This window comes from Typopeltis vanoorti, chromosome 24, assembly GCF_054136105.1.
Source record: "Typopeltis vanoorti isolate ZY-2024b chromosome 24, IOZ_Tvanoo_1.0, whole genome shotgun sequence".
Taxonomy (NCBI): Eukaryota; Metazoa; Arthropoda; class Arachnida; order Uropygi; family Thelyphonidae; genus Typopeltis; species Typopeltis vanoorti.
The window spans coordinates 76,427,417-76,452,851 of NC_143572.1; the positions used below are offsets into that span (position 1 = coordinate 76,427,417).

The following is a 25,435-nucleotide window of genomic DNA, read 5'->3' on the forward strand; positions in this document are numbered from 1 at the left end:
TAAAATTACTGGTTATTTTTCTGTAGAGAATCTCTACACTTCTCTCTATAACTTTTATTCTCTCCCTTAAATGTACTATTTATGTGTTATGTATTTCATGATTCTATGTATAGGTTCACGTGTAGTTTGTTCTGTCCTCTAGTAATTTAATATACCATTGAAATGTGGAAATTCTTTTCATCATTTGGTTGTTTTGAAACCACTAGATTCATTTCCCCCTATATAAATTTGATATCAATGGAAAGCATGCACACCACTATGTACCATATCTACACAATAAAAACAAGTACAAGATAAATTCTTATGTCCTAATAAGTATTGACATGAGACAATTTGTGTTGAATGGCTGATAGATAAGAAAGAAACCGAGGCAAGCAAAACAGAAATGGATAAATAAAAATGTGTAAAACTTTATTTAAATTTGTATAAAGATTTTATAATACAACTTTTTTTTTTTTTTTTTTGGTTACAGACAGAGAAAATATATCTGTTATAAATTAAGAGAACTCTGATTCCAATATTTTGGACAGAAAATACTTCCATATATGAGAAGCTCTGCTTCACATTTTATGTCACAGAAATAAGTTGCATGGTATCTTCATTGTCATCCTACTGACATTGAACATAGGAGTATAATACAAAATAAATTAGCTTTTGTTCTTCTTGTTCTCCCTCTCTTTCTCTCTATTTATTTTTTTCTGGCCTTGGCTTATTCTGCTATAATTAGTGGTCAAAGTCATTCAGATACTTAATAACATCAAAATTAACGGTTCTGCAATGAAAAAAAAAAAGTTATTTCATTCAAGTGCACTTCTATTGTTTTTAATGCTTAAAAAATGACAATTAAAGTTTTAACTACATTTACTTTACCTTCCTATGTTTCTAATGAATTCCAAATTGACTAAACACTTATATTTTGGGGTACTGAACTTATCCATGGTACTAACACAAGACAAAAGACGAAGGGTGACCAAGGAGGAAATCTGAAAAATAATGACAACTCAGAATGGTATTTTCTAGATGAATACTATATATTATTAATAATAGCATATTGGTATTTAGTGAAGGAGCAACTGGCAGCATTTTTGTTAAGTATGATAAATATCCTTATTCATCTAGCTAAGTGTGTTGAACAAAATCTACATAGAAAAGTGAAGATTCCTAGCAGTCACACCAATTATGACACTTAACTTTTCAATAACAGGGACGACATCAGGTAACACTGAGTCCAGTGGGATCGAGAGGGGACAATGATAGGTATAGAAGCAGTGACATTTTTATGCTCTATACTAATACCACGAGTATCTGAAATAAAGGAGATGAACTGGTAGTGCTGATAGCATCAGCCTGGCCAAAGATTATTGGGATCTCTGAGTCCTGGTTGACAGAAGAGGATATAATAACAGGAATAGAAGTAGCAGGATACAGCATTTTCCAGTAGGATAGGAAAGGAACATGTGGTGGTGGAGTACTGCTTATGATAAGTGATGACTTACGTCCTCTAAGAGTGGAGGCTTTGGAAGGCAGTGACACTAATGGTTTTGAAAGCATATGGTGTGATGTAGAAGTGGTCAAGACAGGATATTTAGTGGGGTGTTGCTACAAATCAGGGAGCACAGAGGATTGGGAGCAAGAGATGTTTAGGCAGTTGAGCTTGGCAAGTACAAGAAGAATGATTGTTATGGGAGATTTTAACTACAGCAGAATAAGCTGGGAAGAAGAAAATGCATGTAGTAATAAGGGGATGGAATTTCTAGAATTCTTGAGGGACAAATGTCTTAGGCAACATGTAATAGAAGGAACAAGAGTTTTGGATTTGGTCATAGCATCAGAAGATAATAAGTGAGATGACATCTTTCCCACTAGTTGGAGAGAGTGACCATGTAATTTTCACTTGGAAAATGAATAGACATGTAGGTGTATCAAAGATAATGGAACATATGTGGAATTATAAGGCAGGTGATTATAACAGTCTTAAGTATCAACTAGTCTTAAGTATCAACTAGGGGCAGAGATTGGAAGGCCATGATATGATTAGTGCTTTTGAAATTGTGAAAGAATATTTATTAGCAGCAATAGTAAACTATATTCCACGGGTGAAGAAGCAGACACAATTTGGTGTAAAGTGGATGACAAACGATATCCAACAGGAACTGTTTAAATTTATATTCAGTTGAAAAAGAGATTATAGAAGAGATATAACGAGAGGGGTGGAGAGCAGATGCACAAAGAATATAAGACACAGGCCTGGAGAGAGACTAGTATGGTGAGGAAGGCAAAACTGGAATATGAGAAGAGATTGGCACTAAGATCCAAAGAAAATACTATGGAATTTTTTAGCTATGTGGCCAGTAGGAGGAGAAATCATTGTTGAAGAATGACACTGTGGGATAAAAATGGGAATAGAGTGACTGATGCAAAGGACATAGTGGAGTTGTTCAATGAACACTTATGGAGTATTTAATCCCCTGCAGAAATAGGTTTTAATACCAGATACCTGGCTAAAGGTGAATATTACTCCTTTAGTTAGAATATTACTCTTTAAATTAAAGATACCAAGAAATTATATACTTGGTTTAATCCCTGAAATGAAGTGATGTGAAGTCACACCACCTTTACCATGAGTTGCCCCATTCCTGAAAATACTTCAGGGGAAAAAAATTCTGTTTGCTTACACTTGGATAAAGGATTAAACCAAGTATATAATTTCTTGGTATCTTTAATTTATAGTATAACCAAGTGGAAAAACTTTCAACAACTAACTATCTCTAATCCAGAGTATTTTAATAATAAGGTGTGACACCTTTTGGCAACTTGTACATAAAAATATGACTTCTGCATTACTTCAACCATGGTGTTACCTCTGGATCTGGCTCTCACTGATGAGACCTCAATAAAGGTGGAAACCGATCTGGGTAGTGATCCTTCCCATGATGCATAGCATTATACATGTCCGCAAGGAGATGTGCTTTGCATTATGGGATACTAAGGCAAGTGATGTGAAGTCATACCACCTTTACCCTAAGTTGTCCCAGTGCTGAAAATACTTCAAGTGCAAACTTTGTTTGCTTACACTTGGATAAAGGATTAAACTAAGTATATAATTTCTTGGTATCTTTAATTTGTAGTATAACCAATTGGAAAAACTTTCAAAAAATTACTGTCTTTCTTAAACTAGGGAGAAATCCTGAATCACCAATAAATCATCAATTGTTATATCGATGTTTCTATATGATTTATGCTTAATTAGTTGTTTAATTAAATCTATCCTTTCTTACCTAAAACCTTGTACAATCAAAATCCTACCGGCTGCTCTATTGTTATATATTGTTATATGTTATAACCTTTTGCAATTTATTCTGTTTATTCACTTAATTTAATCTTATTCTTATATCTTAGATTGTTTCCTCTTCAGATACTGGCGAATTTATATTTTGCTGCACTAGCCAGTATCCTATAGTAGAAAAGATCTTTACTCAGGGAGACAATACTAGATTCTTAGCTTTCTTACACGATATCTTATTCAAACTGCCGTATAGATTCAGATTATTGCAGTCGTGACCTAAATCTACATTTATATTCACTCTCTAAATCCTTCCCGCCAAAATAGGTTCTATTTTTATAAGTGGTAAGTCGGAATCATAACCAGGCACGACTCAGGTTCAGGTAAATATGACATGTTTATTGGAATATCTAAAACACAATACAAAATTCATACACTCAATTATGCTCAATACTAAATAAACTCGAATTAAGAGGTTAACACTTTCCAAATTAATTAAATCTTATAAAGCATGCTAAACACAGTAACTGCATATTGGGATAGCTAGCAAATGATATGAAGCTAAGCTAAATACCTTTCAGTAGTATTACTCGCAAGAGAAAACTAACAAACATTCTAATGAGATACTAAATTCTACTATTCTTATCGCATCAAGTTAATCCTATCACATACAAAATTTACAAAAGATCTCTTCCAAACAATTCTTCTTACTCTCAAAGGAGGTTAACTTTCTAAATAGAGACTGTCCACAGAGTTCTTTAGAATACAGTTCTTAATTTCATATTCGTAAACAATCTTCTCTCTTCTAATGAACTTTCACACAAAATAGAGTAATTGCACCTTACCGAGCTTTTTCCGCATCGTTCTGCACCATGTGTATGTCTGAATACTTCGCATCTATTGGCTGTCCATGCGCCAACGTAGGAGTTACGCTATCTTCATTCCTTCTGCCGAAAACGGACTCAAACCTTTGCATTTCAGGAACAACTCGATGGGACTCTTCAGCGACGGCTTGATTCTGCTAGGACAGGAATTTTTACCTTCAGCTTTGCATAGAATCCTACTTTATTTTAAGAACGCTCGCAGTCCAACATCTTATCACAGACTTCACCTCCCTTACGCGAAACTGCCCGCTAACTTCCGAACCACCAAAACAGGAAAACGTTACAGCCAGAGAGAGTCTTCCTATACAGGCTCAACCCCTTATATTCTATAGAGCGCCCTCTTTTCTCAGTCCCCCTTTTGCACATGGCCCTTATCTTTTCACCCCTTTGGGTTCATCCTTCGCTTTTACGACGCTGTTATACTTGGATTCATAGAATGCATGGCAACGTAATTTTGCGAGTAAGCTATAGCCGTAGTGTTACGCTGTACACGTGTAGCTTTATGCCTTCCAGGAATTATTACTTAGCAACTTTTTAGATGACTCACAGTAAATTTTACATAGCTTAAGTGAGGTTTAAATTTAAATCAGATTATCTCTCTTTTTAGACATACTTTAAAATGAAATCTTAATATAATCAAAACAGCTTACATATAAGGTACTTGAGATAAAAAAATACAAATTTAACATAAAGTGAAGAAGTTTCACTTTTAATTACAGCTGATTTGCAGGTATTTCACTTTGTCAGCAAGTTTTATATGTTAGATTCCAAATGAATGATTTCTTTCCAAGATTCCTTCATTTAGGATCTAACACAATGAACTGCCCTGACCAACTGCTTGTGAAAGATTCTGTAAAAAATGGCTAACTCTTGTCATTTATGGTTTCTGGAGAGAAGCAATGTTTTTTTTTTCCAGAACATAATCCAGCTTCTAAAAAAATCACTCAATAAGTGATTATATTTAATCAGCTACTGAGTGATTTCCAGTTGAACTAGATGATTAAATCTAGTCCAACTAGAAGCATTAGAGATGCCTTCCTAAAATGCAAGTGCTTAGTATCAGTTTTCTTTGAGATGGATAAAGCATGTGACACTGCCTGAAGATTTGGAAATACCGAAAGGCCTACATAATTTTGATCTTGGAGAAAACCTCCCTCTCTTTATCAAGAACTTTTTATTCAAATGAATTTCTAAGACTGAGTTGGAATACTAGCTCATGACTGTATACCCAAGAAGAGGAAGTCCTGCAAGGTTTAGTTTTAAGTATCATGTTTTGTTTTTTTTTCAATCAAGATTAACTTGATAATTGAACAACTTCCCCCAAATGTAAGTAATGCCCTCTATGTGGATGACTTTACTATTTTCTGTCATTCATGTAATATGAGAATCATAGAAAGATAGCTGCAGGGACTATCTTTCAAAATGGGCACTTGTGAATAGTTTCAGATTTTCCCAGCAGAAGACAGTGTGTGCATTTTTGCTACAGACTTATTCTTCATCCTGATCAAGAATTCAGAATAGGACAAACTTTAATCCTAGTTGCACTAGAACTCAAGTTCTTGGGACTCATATTTGACAAGAAACTGAATTTCCTCCCTCATGTACACAATTGCAAGACAAGTGCTTTAAAATGATGAACATCCTTCACACCCGATGTTTAGTTGTTCTGTTTGTACCAGGTACTTATTAGACTGAAACTTGATCATGGGTCCCAAGTCTATGCTTCTTATAGAAATAGTACACTACAATGACTGGACCACATCCACCATCAAGCATAAGAATCACAACTTGAGCATTTCAAACTTCACCAATCCAAAGTCTCTACATCGAGACAAATGAACCACCATTGTCACTTCGATGTCAACAGCTCTCTGTTGTAACCTACTAAAATAACATCCCTATCAGACCATTCCACATGACCATCTATTAATTGCCCACGGTGGGAGAATCTGTATAACATTCATTAGATTAACCAGATAACCAGAGCTTAATCTTACTGCTGTAAGATTAAGCTCTGGTTATTAGAGTAAACAATATCCGGTTGCCATCACACTACTGTTGTGGCTTTCATATATAAATCAATGCACTTTTCTTTCTGCAGGATACACAAAAATCCCACCCTTCCTGTTGTCTACTAGCAGCTCTTTCAAGCCAACATAATGGAATATTCTGATTTTTTGACTGTTTACAGAGATGATTTTCAAAATCAGAGGCACCAGTGGCATCTTCCACTGTCTTTCTAGACAAAATAATATCTGCTCAGATCCCTCCAGAATTTAACAACTATACTGCTGAACTGTATGCTATAAAGCTTGCCTTAAACTACATAAGATTGCATTGCTACCAAAGATGTATCATATAAACACATTCACAAAGCTCTCTACATGCAATAAGAAGTTTAGAGCTGCAAAAACATCTATGCTCTTTCATGTCCTTTATTGCAGAAGCTACATTTGGACATGTGATTCTGTCGAATCCCAAGCCATGTTGGGATAAATAAGGAACCGAGGCTGCAGGTACGTCAGCTCGTTTCACAAGCTTTCACCATCTTCTCATCCCTTACAATGATTACAGGAAGATCATAAGACAAAAATTTTTATCCCAGTGGCAGTGAAGGAACAGAGACCAACAACAAGCTCCATCAAATCAAGCATGAAATCAAATCATGGCAGTCTAGTCTATGCACAGACTGTAGAGAAAAAGTTGTTACTGCTTGGCTTCACATATGTCAGAGTCTTCTTACACACTCCTTCCCATTCAGGGATGAGGACATACCTTTTTCTGAGTTCTGTGGCAGTGCATTAGCCATCGTTCTCATTTCAATCATCTGTCCTTGGTTTTGCCAATGAGCAAAGCCACTATTTTAGTCATCTTCATAATCTGTCTGAATCCTATACATTAAGGCAGATTTTATCACATAATTTTTTTTTTTTTTTGTATTTAAATTTTTAAAGACCATCAATATTTATCACTGCATATGTATCATATCATCATCAGCCATTGTCAATCCACTGCTGAATGAAGGCCTTACCAAGATTACTCTAAAACTGTCCATCCATGGCTCTCCTTTCCCATGTCACTCCTGCAAATCTGATGATATCATCAATCCACCATGATTTAGGCAGCGTAGTGGTCATTTTTCCTCTCGTCGAATCCAACCCGGTACATCTTTTGTCCATTGTTGATCTTGTCTTCAAGCAATATGCCCAGTCCATTGCCACTTCAGATGTTTCACTCTTCCTATGATGCCAGAGACTTTGATTTAATTTCTTATCCATATATTTTTCTTATGATCCAGTCTTGTGATACCAAGCATACTTCTTTCCATACTAAATTGTGTTGTTCTTAATTTTTGAATTTCCTTTGCTTTTAGTGTCCATGTTTCACAGCCATATGTCAATATAGGAAGAATACATTGGTTAAAAACTTTTCTCTTCAGGCATAATGGTAGGTGGCTTTTGAATTCTGAATGGAATATTCCAAGTCTTTCCAACCAAGCATCGTATGTCTTTTAATTTCATTCATGATATTTTGTTCCACTGATATCTGTTGTCCTAAATATGTATAATGATAAACTTGTTTAATTTCATCATTATTAATTTTTATAATTTCTGGTTGGACATAGATATTGAACATAACTTGGGTCTTCTTTAGGTTTATCTTTAGGCTAGCTGTTTGGCTAGCAATTTGGAGTTCAAGGATACGAGTCTGTAATTCGTGTGCAGTTGAAATAAAGATAACTATGTCATCTGCAAAGCATAAATGGAGCTTCCATTTATTTTCAGACCTTTCCCTTGCCAATCAAGAAGTTTGAATATTTCTTCTAGGAATGCTATGAATAATTTTGGAGATATTGTGTCACCCAGTCTTATATCTCTCTGTATTTCTATAGCAGAGATGTTTCCATTGAAATGAATCGCTGCTGTGGCATCAGTGTATGCTGATTTGATGGTGCTGATATATGGCTCCTCCACTCATTGGTTTCATAATGCTTTAAGTATTGCACAAATTTTTACTGAATCAAAGGCTTTCTCATAATAAAACCAAGACAACTGATATTCATTACACCATTCGATAATCTGTTGTACAACTTGTGTCCATTGTACTAAAGCCACTTTGAAAGTCTGCTTGTTCTTTTGGTTGTGCTAGGTCTAGAGTCATACAAAGCCTATGAGCCAAGACTTTTGTAAACACTTGGTAAACCACTGATAGTAGGCTGATTGGTCGGTAGTTCATTAAGTCTTCTACTTCACCTTTTTTTATGTATCAGAATTAGGGTAGCCTTCTTCCATGTTCTTGGTACATAATTTTTCTTCAGACATAAGGTCAAGTTTTGCTAAGATTTTGTAGATCATTTCTCCACCTGTTTTTAAAAGTTCAGCTATAACTCCATCCTCACCTGCAGCTTTTCCATTTTGCAAGCTTTGGATGCTCCACATAACCTCTTCTGGTAGAATCTGTGGTATGTCAGATCTTTCATAGTTTTCTTCTTCTTCATTTAATTTGTCATCCTGATATAATACTGAGCAAAATTCTTCAATTCCTTTTGCTATAGCATATATCTAGCTCAGGTAATGGTTGCATTTTGTAGTTTGACTGCAACCATATGTTTACTGCTGATCAATTGCTGTTTGGCTTTTTTGAGACTACAGTTATTTTCAATTGTTTGTTGTATGAATTTACAAGTTAAATTTACATTTTCTGGTTGTTTTGCGCAATTCAGTGTATGTATTCAATTTTATTCTGCAGGTTATTTGATTGTTTCATTTTTCTTTGTTTCTTCAGAAATTTTGTCTTGTTTCTGTTCTGCAGAGCCAGCTATTTCAAGTGAGCATTGCAAAAGGTTTTGGGTAATAATGTCATTACTTTCTGATGGATCAGCATTGTCATCTATAATAAGATTTTTAAATCTATTATTTAGTTCATGTTGGAATATATATTTTTTAATGTTGAGTTTGTGTACATCCGTGTTTTGCTTTGATCTTCAAAACATTTTTCTTTTTTATTTTTGGCAGTTTATTTGAATCTTACTGTGTACCATACGATGGTCAATTCCAATGTTGAAGATGTTTATAACAGAACAGTCTTGAAAGATGTTTTTCTTATTGATGAGGATAAAGTCAATTTCACTACTTTTCCTATTTGGACTTTTCCATGTCCACTTCCTATGTGTTTTTTTTTTTTTTTTCTTGAAAAAGGAATTCACGATATACAGGTTTTCTTCTGAATCATCATCAAATTCCTGACATGTACCCCTCCAGGGGTGTACAGGATATGATAATACTACATGAAAAATTTACATCATTACTAATTCCTATCTACAATTTTCCTCCACATTAATCTGTTACCTGTCAAGACTCCAACAGTATCAAATCTTATATGTCTATCTTTTAAGGCACTTTTTACTGTATCAATCTGCCTATATCTTGGTTTTCCTCTGGGTCTTTTCCCTGCCAACCTAGCAGAGAACACTTGTTTTGCTAATATTTCCTTTCATTCTGTATAAGTAACCATACCATCTGAGAGTAGCTCTGATAACACATTCTGGATGCTAACAATGTCAAGTTTTCTTTCATAATGTCCTAATTTTTAATATGATATGCCACTGATGCCATCTGTTAATGCCCCTGTTAGATCCTGAATGAAGGAATATTGCAAAGAAATCATTCATTCAGAATCCAACATATTAAACTTACCAACAAAGAGAAATACCTGCACATCAGCTGAAATTTAAAGTGAAACTTCCTTCACTTTATGTATAAAATTTGTATTCTTTATTTCATGTACCATATATTTAAGCTATTGTGATCATATTAAGATTTTATTTAGAGTATGTCTTAAAAGAGGGATAATCTGATTTAATTTAAGCCTCACTTAAGTTGTGTAAAACAGCATCAGGAGAAAAGAGATGGGTCGTGTGCAAAGGGGACTCCGAAAAAGAGGGCGCTCAATTGAAGAATATAAGGGGACTAGCACCATATCGGGGATCTGTCTTGTCATATCGCTTTCTTGTTTGGTGGCTCAGAAGTTAGTGGGAGTTCGCGTAAAGGGAGGGTGAAGCATCTGTGCTAAGATAAGATGTCGGACAGCAGGATTTCTTGAAAATGGAGAAGGATTCTACGCAGAGCTGAAGGTAAAAATTTCCAGTCCTAGCAGAATCAAGTCGATACTGAGAAGTCCCATCGAGTTGTTCCTGAAACGCAAAGATTTAAGTCCATTTTTGGCAGAAGGAATGAAGATAGCATAACCCTACGTTGGCATATGGACAGCCAATAGATGAGAAGTATCCAGACATACACTTGGTGCTGAAAGATGTGGAAAAAGTTCGGTAAGGTAAAATTACTCTATTTTGTGTATAAAATTCATTAGATGGGAGAAGATTGTTTACGAATGTGAAATTAAGAACAGTATTCTAAAGAACTCTGTGGACTGTCTCTAATTAGAAAGTTAACCTCCTTTGAGAGAGTAAGAAGAATTGTTTGGAAGAGATCTTTTGTAATTGTATGTGAATAGGATTAACTTAATGAGATCAGAATTGTGGATTTTAGTAACTGAGTAACATTAAAATGTTTGTTTATATTATCTTATGAATAGCATTACAGAAAGGAATTTTAGTTTAAATCATTTGCTATCTATCCCAATCTGCAGTTATTGTGTTTCACATGCTTTATGACCTTTAATTAATTTAGAATATGTTAACCTCTTAACTAGAGTTTTCCATTTAGTATTGAGTCATAATTGAGTGTATGAATTTTGTATTCTGTTTAGATATTCCAATAAACTAGTCATATTTACCTGAACCTGAGTCATGCCTGATTACGATTCCAAACTACCACTTATAAAAATAGAACCTGTTTTGGAGGGAAGGATTTAGAAAGTAAATATAATTATAGATTTTGGTCACGACTGCAGTCTGAATCTATACAGTAGCATTAAAGTAAAGTATTGTGTAAAAACGGCTAGGAGTCTAGTACTGTCTGCCTGAGTAGGGATCTTTTCTACTATAGGATACTGGCTGGCACAGCATAAAATAAATTTGCCAGTATCCAAAGAGGAAACAATCCTAGATATAAGCATATTAGGCCCAATATCAAGAAGTAAAATAGCGATAGAAAGATAGAATAGGAAGATATAAATCAGAAAATATAGAGAAAGCAACGGCCTAACAATAGAACAGCTAGTAGGATTTTAATTGAATAAGGTTTTAAAATAAGAAAGGATTTAATCAGCAACAAACCAATTAAGTATAAAACACATTAAAATAAGAAATAAAAATATATAACGCCCCTAATTTTTCTCACAACTCTCATATTTGCGGTTTCTAGTCTTTAGTTGTGTTTTATTTCTAACCCAGCTCTCAGATCCATAAGTTAAAATTGGTTTGAACACAGTCTTGTATACAGCTAATTTAGTGTTTTGACTAATTTCTCTCTTATTCCATATAAATTTATTCAGTTGACTTCCTACCATACCAGCATTGTTTATTCTGTTGTCTATTTTCATATATAATTTACCATCTTCATTAAAAATCGTGACTAAGGAGCTGAAATGTTTTACTTATTCTATAGGTTTTCCATTCACAATACAGTTGAAATTTTGAATGCTTCTGCCTATTTTCATCGTCTTTGTCTTGTTATTGCTGACCTTCGTACCATATTTATTACAACAGTTATTCAATTTAGTCAGGGAATCTTGCAGACTTGTAATGGATTTATTTAGAAGTAAAACATCATCAGCAAAAAGCCGAGATTAACATCTCCAATTTTGTTATCAGGTTTAATACCACTTTTCTTCATAATGTGATCCATATAGATAATGAATATCCATGCGGTTAGCCTATTGGCTTTGCAATCATATGCCTGGAGAAGGAGTGTGGTAGGTTCGATTCCCGTCAGCGACATGAGGAGCTTAAGGATCTTCTTCAGCCATAGACAAATTAGCTGGTCTTGGGCATGGACAGCAGGGTTTTTCCAATAGTTTATATGGGGTTTTTCATTCCACAAGCAGGTAAACTGGCTCCATGAACAAGTGAACTGTACACCTACAGTCATAGGATATAGTACAGCAAGGAAGGCAACGAGAAATTACCTTGCTCATAGTGATTTCCCTAGATTGTGGGGTATATATATATATATATATATATCAGCCCCCAAACAGCCAAAAGGCTATAACAACAACATAGATAATGAATAGCAGAGGGCATAAATGTACATCCTTGTCTGACATCAGATTTAACATTAAACCATCTTCCTGTACTTACTTCAATTCTAACTGCTGACTTACAACTCAAATAAAGACTAAGGTATTGCTTGATATAATGCCCCACTGACACCATACAACTATAGTGTTCTGAATAGCTTTTTCTCTTGGAACCTTGTCATATGCCTTTTGCAGGTCTACAAAATTTATATACAGATCTTTGTTATATTCTCATGATTTCTCAACTATTTGTCTTAAACTGAAAATATGATCCTGAGAGATGCTATTTGGCCTGAATCCAGCTTGTTCTTCACCAAGTTTCCCTTCCACAATCCTTCTCAAGTATACTTGCATAAATCTTAACAGGAACACTCAATAGAGAAGAATCTCTATAATTCACACATTTAGTTTTATTTCCCTTTTAATATATGGGTACTATGTGAGCTCTACTCCAATCATCTGGAATTAGTCCCTCTGTCCATGCCTTCTGAACCATGCAGTGTAGCCACTGTAAGACTTTTATACCTACATACTTATTTGAGCATTTCTGGTCAAATATCATCTACTCCAGCTGCCTTTCTACATTTCAGGCTTTTGATGGCTATTTCAAGTATGGATATGTATTCCTGATGGCATACCTGATCAGTGTTTTTTTACCATTGTGCTGTCAATGATTGTTTCATTTAACAATTTTTCAAAGTAATTACTCCATACATTAAGCATATCTTTTTCTCCAGTTTTCTTGTCACCTTTATCATCTCTAATTCCTTTTATAGCACTCTTTCCTCTATTTTTGAGCTTTTTCAACAGCCTCCAGAATATTTTGCCACCTTCTTCATATTTATTTTCTATGTTCTTACCAAAGTCTTCCCTTTTATTTAGCTAGTTTTACACAGTGTTTAGGTTTCTTACATTTATCTCTGTATTCTCTAAGAGCACAAGCTGACTTATTTGCCAGAAACTTTTGTTATACTTTCTACTTTTCCTTCACTGCCTCTTTAATTTCCTGTGTCCACCATGGAGTTCTGATTTTTCTATCCTTGCACACAACCTCATCGCATGCCTTTCTGGCTGAATCAATCAATGTTTTCTTCAGGGCTTGCCATATGAATCTCCAAGGTTTGGTTCCTGTCTCAAACGGTTTCATTTTTTCTTGGATAATGTTTGTGTATTTTAGTCTACAGTTCACATCTGAGAGCTGCTCAACTTTTATTCGCTTTAATACTTTCTTACACGTTCTGTTCTTTTTTTCAATATGAAATTCAATTTTATCCTGCTCAAGACTAAATGGTAATCAGTTCCAATATGTCGATCTTGTACTTATCCAAATCCTCAGCTAGTTCCATTTCTTTGCCATTCAGGCTCCTTATGTTGATAGTGCCGATCTTGAACTCTGGTGATGTTTATTTGGGGTGTGTTTTAGGATTTGTTACAGTAGCTAACTTTTCACTGTTTGCCCTGGTTCCCTGGCAAAAACTATGAAGGGGGGGGGGGCTTGTTTAACCGGGCGACAATACTTGCTATTTGATCAGATATACTGTCAAATTCTATGAAGTTGTTTTTCAATTTTTTATTAACCATGAATCCAACTGCACTGATTCTTTCCTTATCTTGGCCTCTATAACACAGTATGTCTCTGGTTTTTAACTGAAGAATTTTAACTGTCATTGGAAACTGAAGGTCTAGTTTCCAATGACAGCGTGATCTGGTTATCCGGGGATTCTTAGCATCCTCTGCCTTCATGTTTAGCTGTCTGCTGCCATAGGAAGTAACAATCTGGCCTCTGGGAATGATGGTCATTTATTTCTGCTTGATTCATCTTGGAAAATGAATCACATGCATATATAAAGATGTATCGTATACATATCATATATATTATTTTATTTATAGAATAGAGTTAGTATATATAGGCTTTTAATATTTGGTTGGTTTTATCTAATTTTTTTTTATGTACTTTTTTATACACTCATTTCTTTATTCGCTTATGATGTTGCCTTATTTGTTTATTAAGTAATTATTACCATGTATACTACTAGGATCTGTATTGGCACAGTATGACTTTAGATGTTTTTGTATCACTAAATCCTTGACCAAAAACAAATAAGCACTTTGGCTATTTTTCCAGAAGCGACCTAGATATACATGAGTAACTTTGCAATGATTTTGTGTCAGGATAGTGGAGAAAGGGGTTAAATCTATTGAAAAGGTATTTAATATGTCTGAGCTTTATATTAATAAAAGAAGACTAGGAGTAACTGGTTTGATGAGTCAACAGATGACTATAAAATAATGTTTATTAACCATGAATCCAACTCCACTGATTCTTTCCTTATCTTGGCCTCTATAATACAGTATGTCTCAGTATCTGAAGAATTTCTTCACCATTACATCTAATTTCACACAGTGAAATTAGACGTAATGGTGAAGAATGTTGGGTAGCTGTTTGCCACATTGCATAGCAGAAATGAAGGGGCATAACGGATACTAGGTCTGCTGAACAGCACCCACAGAAATACTTGTGGAAGAGATACAATGCAGAAACTGTCTATGAGACAGTGGCTGAAGAGAATCTGTGAGAGAGAGAGAGAGAGAGAGAGGGGGGTCACTAATAACCTGAACCACTCTCCTCTGAATTGATGCAATTCAGAGGAGATGCACTACTTAAAATATGGAGCATTCCAAGGCTGGGCAGATTTGAGATTTGTACAGAGTAAACAACTGGACATATTGAACTCCTCATGAGTGAAATAGAATGCAAATTTTTTTTTTTTTTTTGGAAACTGAAGATGCTATAGAAGTGATGTGAGTATGCCAGGACCTTCTAGGAGTAAGAGTCTGAAGAAAGAGAGAGAGAACATCAGTGTTTAGAACACTTATTGCAGAATGTTCTAGATTCGAGATGCTTGAGCACCACAAGATTTGCATAGGAGTGCAGAGTGCTATCATCAGCAAAATTATGTATAGGTAAAGAAGAGGATACGTGAAATAACATAGCCCTGAAAAACACAAGCATTAACAAAAAAATCTGAAGAAAGAAAGACACCTTCCACCATTACAGAGTACAGTTCGTCCTAAACACAAGACAAACTCCATATTAGTGTTATGCAGTAGCAGCTCATCCATAAGGGCTGCATTGAATGCAGCCCTTATGGATGAGCCGCCACTAGTGTGATGGGTGTGCTAAAGATTAATCCAGAAATTCTGTTCCAGATGCAACATGGAACTTTTCTTAGGCTACTTTAGAACTCCAACAAGTGAAGCAATGGTTTCACACTGGTTAATAAAATTCATCTTCCATCTAAAAATATTCATGAAAATTTATGCTCATGGCAGGATTCATGCCTACACTGGGTAGGCATGAATCCACTCAGCCAACCAGGCTGGAAAATATATATATACATTACCACTTTAATGGCCAAGTAGATCTGGCAGAGCATTTTCTCTGGGCACTCCTTTATATACAGGATCAGATGGAAAAAAGCAATAATGGATCAAAGAGGCCATGAAAAATATGAAAAACTATTTCTGAAGTTGGCAAAAGCAATGAAGGACTCATCTAATCTTAACAAGTATGGTGGTATTAATTAACCCAAAATGTGGAAGATTACAGTTCTAAGACCACCATCAGTCACAGTTTGTCATTATTCTCAGAAAAGAGGGAACTGACTGAATTTCAGTTCTTACTTTTCCATTACAATTTTTAATTGTTTTTATTATCATACCTGGTTGTAGTACCTTGTTTCCTGACTACTTTTGTTTGTGCTGTGATTGTGTTAGTTGGAATCCAGCAAAACTTACTAAATTCATAGTTAATTTATTTTGTTCTAATATTGTGTTGTGTTGATAATGCTCTTTAGTTGGAGAAAAACTTAGTGTGCATCCCTTCTAGGATATCAGGAACCTTTTAAGCTCTTCATTTTTAAGGCGAATTAGCCAGTTTTTAAACACAGACAATGGGATTTATCCACCCAGAAGGGTGGATTTTTGTATCCTGAAAAACAGACGAACAACCAGAAAATGCAGTTATAGCTGACAAACACAGAAAATCATAATAACAGAATAAATGCCTTGTTGCATAGATTTATATGAGATTTGATGTGACAGGCCACTGTGCCATATGTATTAACATGTTCATGCTGGGAAGTGTCTGTGCATGCATAAACCATTGGCAGGAACTAGCTTTAGTGTATATATATGTCGCTTCCAGGTCAAGTGGCTGCATTTACTCAAAGCTTATATGGTATGTTAGTCAAAACCTTTTTGGTAGAATTTTATTTGTAAAATTAGCATTTCTGAAGTTTCTGGATGATACTGAATACTTCAAATATAATTCAAACTGGTTTCCAGTCATAAATACATACATACACACACACACATATATATATATATTCTCATATTGATCTTTTTTGCTTTACATAAATTGCATACTTTCTGTATCCAATGACTGCATTATAAATAGTTGTTATATGTATTTTCTGGAACTAAAAATTTAAAAGAGGATGTAAGAACAAATGTATAATGAAAATATCTTCCAGCAATTAGAAAAATTTAAAGGAGTCAGCATAGGAGGCAGGAATATAAAGAACTTAAGATATGCAGATGATACAGTACTGCTAGCTGAAAATAAAAAAGATCTTCACAACCTACTAGAAGAGATGCAGAAGCTAAGTGAAAAATATGGACTTAATTTCAACTTCAAAAAAACCAAAACCATGCTAGTAACAAGAGAAAAAGGGAAAATACCCGATATAAATATTAAGATCAGAGGAAATACTTTAGATCAAGTAGAGAGTTATATATATTTTGGTCAACTAATTACAGAGAATGGAAAGTGTGATAAGGAAATATTAAGAAGAATAGAAATTGCTAGATTAACCTTAGCATGAAAAACATTCTGACCTCGAGGGAAATTCACACAAAAAACAAGAATTTGGCTGTCCAAATGCTATGTATGGTCAACACTGCTATATGGAGCAGAAACCTGGACAATATCAAAATATTGTGTTGGAAGTTTTTTCCCACTTGGTTAGACTATACTAAATTTAGTTTAATCCTTTATCCAAGTGTAAGCAAACAAAGTTTGCACCTGAAGTATCTCCAGGACTGAGGCAACTTGTGGTAAAGGTGGACCAAGCTCTCATCACTACTTGTCTTAGTATATCCCATAATGCAAAACACATCTCCTTGCGGCCATGTATAATGCTATGCACTAAGGGAAGGGCAACTATCCAGACCGGTTTCGACCTTTATTGAATGTCCAAGTACAGGTCAAACTCCAAAAACTCAGCGTTGTTCCCCTCAATAACAGGCTCACTCCCACCACCGAGCAGTGCCACTCATTTGCTCATATGTCATCTGAGGGGTAACAGCAACAGCCATGCCTCAGTTAACTTCATGGGCTCAGCATTGCCATTCATTACCCAAGATTCCAACCGGTTTTGATCCTTATTGAGGTCTCGTCAGTGGGAGCCAGACCCAGAGGTGGTGATACTAAGGTGGAAGCAATGGAGAAGTCATATTTACCTATACAAGTTGCCAAAACGTGCCTTACTTTATTATTAAATTACTCTGGATTTAGAGAAAGATGTTGGAAGTATTTTCCCACTTGGTTAGACTATAATAAATTTAGTTTAATCCTTTATTCTTAGTATCTCCCATAATGCAAAGCATTATGGGAGATACTAAGACAAGTAGTGATGAGAGCTTGGTCGACCTATACCATGAGCTGCCTCAGTCCTGAAGATACTTCAGGTGCAAACTTTGTTTGCTTACACTTGGATAAAGAATTAAACTAAATTTATTATAGTCTAACCAAGTGGAAAAAAAAAACTTCCAACATATTTCTCTAAATCCAGAGTAATTTAATAATAAGTGAGACACCTTTTGGCAACTCGTATAGGTAAATATGACTTCTCCATTGCTTCCACCTTAGTATCACCACCTCTGGGTCTGGCTCCCACTGACAAGACCTCAATAAGTCGAAACTGGTTGGAAGCTTGGGTGATGAATGGCAATGCTGTAGCCCATGAGGTTTTAACTGAAGCTCGGCTGTTGCTGTCACCCAGGTCCTGGGGAGGGAAGGGGGTGGAGTAATGAATGGCAATGCTGTAGCCCATGAAGTTAACTGAGGCACGGTTGTTGCTGTTACTCCTCAGATGACATATGAGCAATTGAGCGGCTCTGCTTAGTGGTGAGGTGAGCCTGCCATGAGATAGAGCCAACACTGAGAGTTCTCAGTGGAGGGTGAGCCTGTTACTGAGGGGAACAACACTGAGTTTTTGGAGTTTGACCTGTACTTGAACATTCAATAAAGGCTGAAACCGGTCTGGATAGTGGCCCTTCCCTTAATACATAGCATTATACATGTCCGCAAGGAGATGTGCTTTGCATTATGGGAGATACTAAGACAAGTAGTGATGAGAGCTTAGTCCACCTTTACTACGAGTTGCCTCAGTCCTGAAGATACTTCAGGCACAAACTTTGTTTGTTTACACTTGGTTAAGGATTAAACTAAATTTATTATCAAAACTATTGTGAAAATAAACTAAAAGACTTTGAGATGTGGATCTTCAGAAGAATTCTTAGAGTCCCATGGACTGCCAAAAAAACTAATTTAGAAATATTAGAGATGATTGGAGAAGATAGGAATCTGTTGAAAACCATAAGAAAAGGAAAACCACCTACCTTGGTCATATACTAAGGCATGAATCCCTACAAAAAAACACTTCTAGAAGGAATGATACAAGGAAAAGAAGAAGAGGAAGACAAAGAACAGATTTAATGGGAAATATTAAGGACTGGACCTTTCTGTCCTATGAAGAATGCAAAAGAGAAGCACAAAACTGTACATGGTGGAAGCTCATGGTGGTCAACCTCCTGGAAGGAGATGACATTTAACAAGACAAGAGGTTGGAATGTTTTTTGCAGTATTCCAGTCTTTGGAAACAACACATGTAGTAAAACTTCATCTATTCCTGAATAAAAATGAATACTTCTATGCATTATAAGAAGTTGTTGATCTATTATTGATAAGACTGTGGGGCAGAGTGTTTTCTCTCACCCTGTCAGACAGTCAGTGTGATGACAAGAGAGAGCTATGATCCCAGACATGAACATGTTAAAAGAGATAGGACAGTGAATATAGTTTTTAGAAGTGTATAAAGCTTTTTGTTAGTGAGTGATATCACACCATAATATTCATTGTTGCTGTGACACACTTTTTAGCTGTGTCATCGTTTAGGTGACAGTCATATAAGTGAATTAAACAGGACAAGCCATTTTGAGGAAATGCATCTCAATAGTTGTATATGATTTTATGCAATGAAGGGGTTTCTGCACTTTTGCACCTAAGGCTCAAGAAAGTTTTCACACTGAAGGTAGCAGTTTACTCATTAGCTATTTTACAGGTAAAGAGATTTTTGTATACATATATATTCTTGAAGTGCACATTTCATAATTTCTACCACAGTAAAGGGTCTACATATGAGCAGAATATCTGAAAATAAATGTGGTACTCATCTTTTGAGATGCATAAACCTAGAATATATAAGGTTGCATAAATATATGACTGTGTTTGAACCGTTGGGTTTCATTATATCAGAACTTAGCCAATAATTCTTATTTGTTGGAGCCAGCAGCTTAATTTTTGATTCATTCTTTCTAAACTGATTTCAATTAAATCATCAGGTAAAGTTATGCATTTTGCTGTTATACAAAAATATACAGCATATCTATTTAGTCTTTACATGTATATCAAAACTTGATGATGAATGGAAGGATTCACTTTATAATTCTTATTTACCTGTGAAAATACCATTGCTGTTGGAGGTACCCTATCTTCAACTATAGAGTAAAAAATGGCCAGCATTCGGTCAAGTGGAAATATTTTAGGACCCAAGAGATGATAATTTGGCTATTGTAAAAAACAATTTTATAACATATAAATAAATAATAAAAATCCTTTAATACTATAGCATTTTCCACTAACATATAATAACTAAAAATTGATTTTGAAAAAAGCATCTGAAAGACTTTAGCTTACATCAGAACTATTAAATGAAATGAAAAGGTAAGAAATATCCAGTATTATATTAAAGCCCAGAAGTAGGTATGTAATATTGACTTTTGAAGTTTGAAAATTTCAAAGGTGATCAGAAACAAAAATCATGGGCTATTCTACATCCCCAAAACAAACAGAAGTTAATGCCTCAAAAGAAAAGGTAAAGAATTTAACTCAGTGCTCAGAAATGTGAAAACAATCACCATAGAGTTCAAAAAATCTATAGTTCAGATGAGTAATGGGTCACTATGTAAAGAGAGCTGCACAGTAATAAGAAATAAATATTGGGACAAACCCTGTTTTAGAATGAAATACATTGATATGCATATTCCCATATGACTTATACTGATATACACAGTAATGCCTAGCATATTATATAAAGTAATTATCCAACAATATTAGGAAATCAATTTGCTGTCTGGATAACTGGGATCGGTTAACTGAAGGTAGAGCTACATGATGCTGCACCGGATGTCAGCAAACCTACTTATTTAACAGTTGGTTAATCGAAAATCAGATTTGAGAGATGATTGCACATCTGTATACTGTCAGTGATACATGAAGAACTTACAAATTTTGAAAGTGATGTTAAGGATGTGATATACAGTGGCCTATCTCTTCATGTCATTGGTAAAAGATAGCACTATCCAAAATCAAATATTGACAACATTATCAAAAAATGGAAATGTGAATGTGAAATGCAGTCATACCCACACAATGCTAAGATGAAGAGACAAAAAAGGGTTCATAAAGATAGTACAGAAATTATTATTAAAAAAGATTTCCAGGAAGTCAAGAACTCATTTAGGGCAGCCATACTATTCTCACCAGCTGTCATACCTGTTCTTAAATTCATTCACACCGTTTGCATAGACACCATCCAATTGCAATCCATTCCAATCATGCACCACTCTATGAGAGAAAAATTTACCCCTTCTTGATAGCATTCATTCTCAACTTCCAAGGATGCCCTCATGTCCTTTCCCCATCCTCCATAAAAATGAAAAATTCCATCTACAGAAATTCTGTATAATCCCTTCAGAAGTTTGTAAGTCTCAATCATATCACCCCCCACACCCCCTTCTCCTGTTTGTTAGTGTCTGCAGCCTGCAAATTCTCAGTCTGTCTTCATAATCAGTATTCCACAATCCTGATATCATTTTTGATACTCTTCTTTGCACTATTGAAATTGCCACAGAAACTATGAGACCAGACTTGTGTGCAGTAGTCCCAGTGAGGTTTATTTAGGTCTTGTAAAGAGGCAAAATGACTTCCTTATCTTTACATTTCAAGGTTTGTTTCAGCATCGATTATTCTCTGAGTAATATTTACAATTTTTGTTATATGATCATTGAGTTTCAACTTCCTATCTTCTAAAACTCCAAGATCCCTAGCCTGATCAGTTTCTTCTAGCATAATCCAACCAATATGGTAATCCCATTTGGTGTGATTGGATCTCCAATCACACCAAAGTGCATGACCTTAAGTTTATTAACATTGACTTGATAGCCATTTTCACATGTTCACAATTCCAGCTTATTCAGATCATCCTGCAAGTACTGAATTCAGCAGCACTCCTGATTACTCTACCTATCTTTGCATCATCATCAGCAAATAGCTGCATGTCACATTTCAAATCCTTCCCAATGTCATTAATGTACGGATTGAATAACAATGGACCAAGGACCGATCCTTGAGGCACACCACCAGTTACCTTGAATCTTGCAGATTTACACCCCTATATATGACTTTTTGATATCTGTCAGTCAGTCATCCTCTTATCCATAGCAATAGTTCATAATCCAATCCCATATTCTCCAATTTATGCAACAGTCTTCCATGCTGTATTCTGTTAAAAGCCTTAGCAAAATCAAAAAGTATCTATTCCCCCTTCTCTAACTCAGTGGTAACATTATTATAGAATGTGAGCAATTTGCTAAAATATGACCTTCCCTTAGTAAACTGATGCTGTTTGTTGCAAGCCATAACCAACTTCTCCAAAATCTTCACCACCACTCCTGAGATACTGATTAGTCGATAGTTGGATACATCAATCTTTGTACCACTCTTGTGCAATGGGATTACCATACATTCTTTCCACTCTTGTGACTCAAATTATATAGCCTGGTGAAAGGAATAGCCAGTTCAGCTGAACACTCTTTTAGCACCTGTGCTGATATCTCATAAGTTCTTATAGCAGAATTCTTATTCAATTTGTGCAACAACTCTAATACCTCCTCCTCATACACACGAGTTTCCTCATACAGTGAAGAAGTAATGGTGAGTTCAATGTTGCATATACCAGGTCGATAGCTTTTAGCAAAATGGCTGCTTATTAGTTGAACAGTCTTAGTAATCTAACGTGGAAACAATCAGCCTGAAGGTTAAAGCATCTACAGGGATTTGGATTAGCAGTGGGACACCATGTAAAGTGCTGCAGAGTCTCAGTTTCTAAAGTTTGGCTTATATACAGATAAACCAAATGTGTCAAACCATGGCAATCAACAATACAGACTACTGGTATAAAGAACATTGTAACTAGTTCATAAAGTACTGAAGGTATGTGATATACAGCAAATCACACTAATAGATCCTTTATATATCATATAGTCATATATCATATGACTGGGAAATGATTCATGATTAAATGCACCAACTTTGTCTGATGACAAAGGGACAATGATCAGTTTCTCTTGGTACAGATTCATGCATTAAGTTGTAATGTCTAGCAGATAAATGCTGACTGACAGATATGCAACACTTTTTGTTAATGCAATGCTTTCTACACTGTGGCAGTTTTACTTAACAGACCCACGTATCTTTCAAAGTAACAATACATCGTTTAATATAATTTATTTAAGTAAAAAGAGTGAATGAGATGTCGGAAAATTAAGCAGCATTAGAGTTCACTCAATGAGAAACAATCACCATATGTCTCTGAGACCAAAGTTATGATGCAGCATATTGTGAAGGCTATAAACAAATCAGTTCATGAAAGTTCCCATTCTTCTTGTTCAACCTGGATAGGTCCACTGCTGAATAAAGATCTCTCCAATTTTCTCATTTTATTCTATTTCAGCTTTTCTCATCTTGTATTCCAGCAATTCTAATTTCATTTTGCCATCTCTTCCTTGGTCTTCCCCTTTGTTTATTGCCACCCATAGATCTCCATTCTGTTAATAATTTAGGCCATCTTGCTATGTGTTCCTCCCATCTCCAATTCGAATTTATAATGTACCAGATGCCTTGTATACCTGTTCGCAATCTTATTAAATGGAGGGGTATCCTGTCTTTAAGTGTCACACCAAGCATGTTCATTTTCATTCTTTTTTGGGTAACTTTCAATTTGTAAATCATATTTTGAAGTTCCAGGTTTCACTGTCATAGGTAATTACAGGTAAAGGAATTGGATTTTATGCAGTTATTAAGGGATAACTATCTGCAACAGCATGTAATGGAAAATACTAGGGGTCAGAGTGCTTGACCTAGTAATTGCATCTGAGAATTTGGCTGTAACGAATATGACCACGTTGCCACCAATTGGTGAGAGTGATCATAGAGTCTTGACTTGGGAGGTGGCTAAAGGTGTGGAATTTACAATTAAGACAGGGTACATGTGGAGTTATCGGGCTGGTAAGTATGACAAGCTTAGGAGTTTGATTGGTTCAGTGCCATGGCATATAAAACTGCAAGGGCTGGATGTTGATAGTGCATGGGAGGCGGTTAAGAAGTGTTTGCAGGAGGCAATGGCTGACTGTATACCTAGAGTCCAAATAATAAATCAAGTAGGGGTTAAATGGATGAATAACACCATTAAGCTTGAGCTGCAAAAAAAAAGGAAACAACCATGGAGGGAATTTAAGAAAAAAGGTGACTGGCAGGCACATGAACGGTATAAAGTGCAGGCCTGAAGGGTAACAAGTGTGGTAAGAAAAGCAAAAGCAGATTATGAAAGAACATTAGCCATGCAGGCTAAAGAGAATCCCAAACAGTTTTTTTAATATGTTGCAAGTAAAAAAAAAAAAAAATTATATGGCAGAATACCGATGGTAGGGATGTAACCAAATCAGTTGATATAGTGGAATTACTGAGTAAGCACATTGAAGGAATGAATTAACCAATAGCTTATACAGGAATTGTGGTGAATGAAATGGAGGTGAATGGTCTATTACAAAACCTCAATGTCAATACTTCTGTGGGATTGGATGGTATAACAGCTCATGTCGTACGTGAAGCAGCTAAAGAATTGTCAGCACCTTTGACCATTTTGTTTAATTTGAGTCTCGGGTCTGGGTTAGTCCCAAGGGGGTGGAAAGAGGGGAAAATAGTTCTACTGCATAAAGGAGGTTCCAAGACTGCTGTTGTAAATTACCGACCGATCAGCATATCAGGAATCGTTGTCAAGTTCTTGGAGAATATAGTCAACAGGAAAATACAGGATTGGATAGATGAAAATAGGATACTATATGGGGGACAGGTTTTGTGAAGGGTAGATCATGCCTCAGTAATTTGCTCACGTTTTTTAACACAGTGACAGCTGAACTGGATAAGGGTAATGGGTTCACAGTGATTCTACTGGACCTTGCTAAGGCCTTTGACAGGATACCACATGGAATTCTAATCAGTAAACTGCAGCATATGGGGATGGATATAGGGTTGTGAGATGGATCGGAGGGTAGTTGATGGAGAGATATCAGAGAGTGGTTTATTCAGGAGTAGAGTCCAAAAGACGGCCTGTGACTAGTGGTGTGCTGCAGTGTTCTGTTCTTGGACCATTACTGTTCGATTTGTTCATTAACGATATAGGAAAGGGGCTGAGAGGAAGTGTTCATTTACTTGCTGATGATGCAAAGTTGGGTAGAGCAATAGGGAGTGCACAGGACGTCAAAATTTTGCAGGATGATTTGGAGGACTGGGCTAAGGAGAATGGATGTCAATTTAATGTGGCAAAGTGTAAGGTTATGCATTTTGGGGTGAAAAGATTAGCAGCAGTATATCACATGGGTGGAA

At 35.6% G+C, this 25,435-nt stretch overlaps 1 protein-coding gene across 4 annotated transcripts in view; it reads right to left on the reverse strand.

Moving 5' to 3' along the window:
* Window positions 1-481: 481 nt before the first annotated feature.
* The window catches only part of Orc5 (origin recognition complex subunit 5), a 183,402-nt gene continuing 158,448 nt past the window's right edge, over window positions 482-25,435 (reverse strand). For 3 of the 4 annotated variants that reach the window (XM_090413801.1, XM_090413800.1, XM_090413803.1), the window contains 3 exons: window positions 20,168-20,278; window positions 871-983; window positions 482-772 (listed from right to left, as the gene is read on the reverse strand). In XM_090413801.1, the coding sequence (XP_090269927.1) occupies window positions 724-772; window positions 871-983; window positions 20,168-20,278 (273 nt within the window). In that variant the 3' untranslated portion in view covers window positions 482-723. The remainder of the gene's footprint in view (window positions 773-870; window positions 984-20,167; window positions 20,279-25,435) is intronic. The other variant, XM_090413802.1, reaches the window with a different exon arrangement.